Source organism: Ixodes scapularis, unplaced genomic scaffold (genome assembly GCF_016920785.2).
Source record: "Ixodes scapularis isolate PalLabHiFi unplaced genomic scaffold, ASM1692078v2 ptg002307l_1__unscaffolded, whole genome shotgun sequence".
Taxonomy (NCBI): Eukaryota; Metazoa; Arthropoda; class Arachnida; order Ixodida; family Ixodidae; genus Ixodes; species Ixodes scapularis.
Window position 1 is genome coordinate 18,263 of NW_024610239.1, and position 5,300 is coordinate 23,562.

At 46.8% G+C, this 5,300-nt stretch overlaps 1 protein-coding gene across 1 annotated transcript; it reads left to right on the forward strand.

Annotated features, from left to right (window-relative positions):
* Window positions 1-3,689: 3,689 nt before the first annotated feature.
* Window positions 3,690-4,829, forward strand: LOC120838538. Its single transcript, XM_040208515.1, has one exon. The coding sequence runs from the start codon at window positions 3,690-3,692 to the stop codon at window positions 4,827-4,829; it is 1,140 nt and encodes a 379-aa protein (XP_040064449.1).
* Window positions 4,830-5,300: the final 471 nt, after the last annotated feature.

Below are 5,300 nucleotides of genomic sequence, written 5' to 3' on the forward strand. Positions count from 1 at the left end.
ATTTGCTGCGCGATTCAACACTAATTCGGCATGACACTTCATTGGCCACAAACGACAGCAAACACGGGGTAAAGCTCAGTTCAGAATGGGAGGAGCCACTTCGCGCTGCCATACCGCGAAACGGCCAAACTGCAAGACAAAGCTTCTCGCCGAACTCCTTCGGAACCGATCGGATCCTCCTGTTCATACGTCCGCAGCGCCGCCGCGTACGTCCGGGACCTTTCCATGTCGGCGCCTGATCCCACTACTCCTTTCTAGTATGCGCCGTCTTTCCCACCGCTTAATGGCGGGTATGTCGACGGGTCATCTCTTTTTTCCGTGCTTTATAAACTGCATTCGTTTCTTTTCTTATCTAAAATTCTGAACAAAAACTACTTTTATAAATAATTGAAACGGTTCGCGCCACTTATATTTTGTATTTCGACTAAAAAGAAGCTTTAAGCGGCTATAACCAGTAGTAAGCCCAGGACCAAAGACGTCACATTTCGCATGCTTTCGGTACCGCGGGTCGCCCTCGTCAATGGACGAGGTTTCCGCGTCGTCCGGTTAAAATATGACGCACTGATATTTAGGTACTCTCTCCGTGCCCGCTGGCTTGCCCGAACCCCAAGAGACGTGGAAACCGCAAAAAAGGTAGACGCTTAGATGTGATTGCAGGGCCCCTTTAATTGTGCTGAAGTATCTTACATAATCATGTAAAGGGGGAAATCAATGACGGTCCGCAAGGATCCACACCTTATTTGCTATGAACCTTGAGGTGAAAACTAGTATACATGCATTCAAGTGCCGAGATCCGCCGCCAATATCACATCTTCAAAGAACTTGAACTTCATGATGAGCCGAGTGATGTATCTCTTTCCTGTGCTGTACGCTAGTTGTTTATGAATGGTGTGCTAATAAGGTTTGCGTACCTGCTAGATTCGACTAGAGTGTTTTTGTATTCTGAGGCTCATAGTGCAGTTTGGTTGGTCAATCTTGCTTACTTTGTCGACATAGTGCAGTGCCTTCAAGGTCTTAACTTGTTGTTGAAAGAGCAACAAACTATAATACTGGACTTTGCCCAGAGGGTCCTCAGTCCCCAAAACAAGCTTGGACTTTTTCAGAAAAATTGCAAACAAAGCGCCTGAACCCCACTTCGCGGCTGAACGGCGTGCTGGGTGCTAGCCCAGAGCTTGATCTGTCCACAGCTAAGCTTATGGAATACCTTGCAAAGCTTGAGATCTCCGGGAGTGATTTTCAGTCTCGATTTGAAGATATGCAGGGACTCAAGCAAGCTACGTTTCGTGCTTCCGACCCCCTTTTATAGTACATGTGTTTGATGATGGCTGTCCGACTGTGAACAACCTTGTATGAGATGTAGAGGCGTCCGAAGTGGAGCTCCATGAATGTCTGTTAGACAAAGGGCTGAAGATGATTCTGCGGTCTGGGGCAACTGCAGAATTCTGGCAGCAGGTGCCAGGGCAAATTATCTGCACATAGCTTACGGAACAGAAGCTTCTGCCAATATTTGGGTCAATGCACTGTTACGAAGTGCCCTTTTCAAGACTGAAGGTAGTGACAGCAAAACAGACTTCAATCTTGATGGACTAGTACATCATTTAAACCAAATTTCAAGGCACTTGTTTCACAAATGCAAATGTAGAATAAATAAGAATTAGCAATCACTATGTCAATGGAACACTTACCTTTTGGCAACCACATAAGACTATTGAAATTAAAAAGTGTCACACCACCTTCTTGCTGCAGCTCCTCAATGAAGTGTCTTCTTTTGTATGGCTGTTTGCATATGTCGGTCTGTCTACCTGTGGTATTACGGTCGACTCCTGTTAAGAATGGTGGCTTCCATTACCACTAAAAATGATTATAAAGCAAACATGTAATACTAACATAAAAATGATAGGATATGTCTCTACGGTAGAAGCGTCACATGTATTTTTCTTATCCGTGCAGTTTGTAAAGTTGTAATGCATTTGCCTCTCTTGTGTTTTCAGGATGAAAAACTTTATCCAGGCTGCCAGATCAGCAAGGGAGAAAGCCTGCTCCTTTGCACTGGGCACAGTTCGCGCCACCACAGCACAAAGGAAGCTACAGAGAGCATGCTTGGGGTGATCGAGGCGCATCTTCCTGCAGGGACAGAATTTCCAATTTCAAAGTATCTCTTCTACAAGCACTTTTCGGGCCGCAAGAAGCTGGCATCTCTTCATTTCTACTGCCCAGAAACGATGCACTACATCGGTTTAGTTGGTGACTCGGAGAGAGACGTGAAGTGTCCAGGTTGTGAGGACACGCACATTGTGACTGAACTCACAAAAAAAATTACACCATCTTCCCGAGGGGAACCATGGGGTGATGCGGAGCATCGTTCCATCACACTTCATCGGAAGAACGGAGTGAAGTGGAGTGAACATCGGTGAACTGAACGCGCGCAGAAATTGGTTTGCTCTTTAGGCTTATACAGCCTTGATGGAGATGCGCCTCAACGGGTGATCGGTCTCTTAGCTGCAGATGAGAAATTTAGCCAGTGCAGTACAACCGCTAACCTGGGATTCTTAACGTGCATCACGCAGTAGTGATCACACGAACGCGTGCCGGTACGAAACTCATCCAGATCGAAACGGGCGGGGGTGGCGGGGACTCGAACCCAGGAGGTTCCCAGCGCAAGCTTTCGCTCCACGCTCCGAGCTGAGACGCGTTAGCCCACTCGGCCACTTCCTCCCCTTGAACGCGCGCAGCGCGCTACCACTGCTTATATTCAAACTTGAAGGTGAAGAAACTAGAGGAGGAGAGTTGCGCCTGCGCGCGCGGTGTGAGTAGAAGCGAACGCATGCGAAGTGCACGCAGCTGGTAGCTGCGTGCACTTCGCGCAGCTGTTGAAGAGAGAGAGAACGCACGCGCAGCTGTTGGAGAGAGGGACGCAGCTGATAGCTCCGTGCACTTCGCGCAGCTGTTGGAGAGAGAGAGAACGCACGCCCAGCGAGGAGAGTTGCGCATGCGTAGTGTGAGTGCGGTCTACGACGCCGCGGGACATAGCCCGAGCAAGAGATGCTCCGCATCTAAAAATCGTAACTATTTTATTGTGCTTGATATCGAGTCTCAGTGCCGCACAATGTTGGAGGATCCAAAAAGTGCAATTTCATTGAGACCAAAGGAGTTGTCATTCGATGTCGATGGCATTACATTAAGTAAGGCTTATAATGTGTTGCCTCTGACTGAGGACGACATTACCGTAACATGGAACACCAATGGGGTATCATTGTTCGAGTCATCGAAATTTAGTGTGTGGCCCTCTCAGATGCAAATGAACGAGCTGCCACAAAAGGAAAGAGTGAGTTCCATTTTGCTAGGTGGACTGTGGTTTGGTGTACAAAAGCTGACATGAATTGTTTTTTAAAACCATTCGTGCAGGAGATGAACCGCCTGTCCTCAGTAGGTTTTGCATGGACCGACGCAAGTGGAAGCTCCAGGCGCACCCGTGTGTTCCCTGGACCGTGCTCTATGGATACGGTTGCCAGGTGTGCAATGATGAGCATGACTGAGTTCAATGGGGCATACGGGTGTGCCTGGTGCGACAACAAGGGGAGGTGGTAGTGAAGGGAAATGGGCACTGCCGTGTGTTCCCCACAGAATCGCAGGCCTCTCCAAGGACACATGAGTCTTTTGAAAAAAATGCCGAAAAAGCAGGGGCCTGAATGAAGCCATGCCGTGGCGTAAAGGGAGTGTCGATTTTACTGCTGCTTGCATTTTTCAAGTTTCCCACAGGCTTTGTAGTAGATTACATGCATGCGGTGTGCTCAGGCTTTGTGAAGTACACTGCATGCATGTGGTTCGATTGCAAGTCCTCATTTCCCTTCAGCCTGGGCAACAAGGTTTCTGATGTTAACCAGAGGTTGTTAAGCCTACAACCTATACATGAAATATCAAGGCTCCCCCGGTCTCTCGTCCACAGGAAGTACTGGAAGTCGTCAGAGTGGCGCAATTGGCTCCTGTACTTTTCACCACTTGTTCTCAAAGGAATTCTGCCTGCGCCGTATTACAGAAACTGGATAAAATTTGTTCAACTCATCCACTTTCTCCTGATGGAGCCTGTTCCATCAGACAAACTAAAAGCTCTGGGCCAGCGTATGAAAGTTTTCTTAAAAGAGTTTGAAGAGCTATATGGAAAGAAACACCTGACATATAATGCTCATCTTCTTTTGCACCTTGTGGACTCGGTGAAAGAATGGGGGCCTTTATGGAATTACTCTGCATACCCCTTCGAGAGCATGAATGGCCGAATTGTCAAACTTGTGAATGGTCCACGATATGCGCAGTGGCAGATTGTGGAGAAGATTTTGATTTTGTCAGCCCTTCCGAAGCTGTGTAGTAGTTTCACCTACTTTACGCTGTCGCCAATGAAGGGCCTCATGACCTCTTTAGTCAAGAGGTATAAGCTGCGGAGATTTTCTAGGACCCTTTCTGGTTGTGTCTTTCATGGCAAGGGTAAAGTGTTGGCAGATGGAACATCTTTCAGTAAGGCCACAATTAATGGAGTGATGTTCTGTGTGGAAAGTCGTGACAAGTCCCGCCGGCTCAATTCCTACGTGGAAGGTGTTGGTCATGGTAACAGCCGTGTCTTTGGTCGCATTGTGTCAATTCGGTTGAACATGTGTGAGCATGGTTCTGGACATTGTGAAAAATGGATATCTTTTTTCATTCGGGAGCTGAGAGTAACATCTGCGGGCTTATTGGATTTAAGCCCCCTCTGCAACTTTTTTTGTGTCGAACCAAAAGCCCACATTTTTTCAAGTGAACGCATTTTCTGCGAAAAAGTGTGTAGGATTGAAGGTTAGTGGGAGTTTGTTTTTGTGCTCTGTTAATCGAAGTTACATGTTGGAGGCCGTTTAGGTTGAGGTAACATCTGATCATATATATAGTCCTGTCTTCAAGAAAAGTCTAGCGTGCATGATTGCTTCAATCTATTGATTTGGAATCGTGGTGACTAAATCTGGTGTTGGCAGTGGTCGAGGCTGCAACCTACAGCATGTTTGATTGGAAACCTGTGTTATTGATGTATATATACTCTGTGTGATTCTTTTTAAATGTTTATCAGGGCCAGATCTTGTGACAATAAAATCCTGTGACTATGTTGTTCACTTCAAGCCTGTTGTAAAAGTATTTCTTACGACACACGAAAACTGCTTACGACTCATATCAACGATTTTGTCATGCTTTCAGTGTGTATGGTCTATCAAGTCGGGTCTAGAAAATCTAGGAATATGGCGACACAAAGTCTAACGACCGTTGGCGACAGACAGTTGGTA

What these genes read in the sequence shown, in the direction of transcription:
- LOC120838538 (XM_040208515.1), top strand. Translation starts at nt 3,690, where the DNA reads ATGAAGCCATGCCGTGGCGTAAAGGGAGTGTCGATTTTACTGCTGCTT.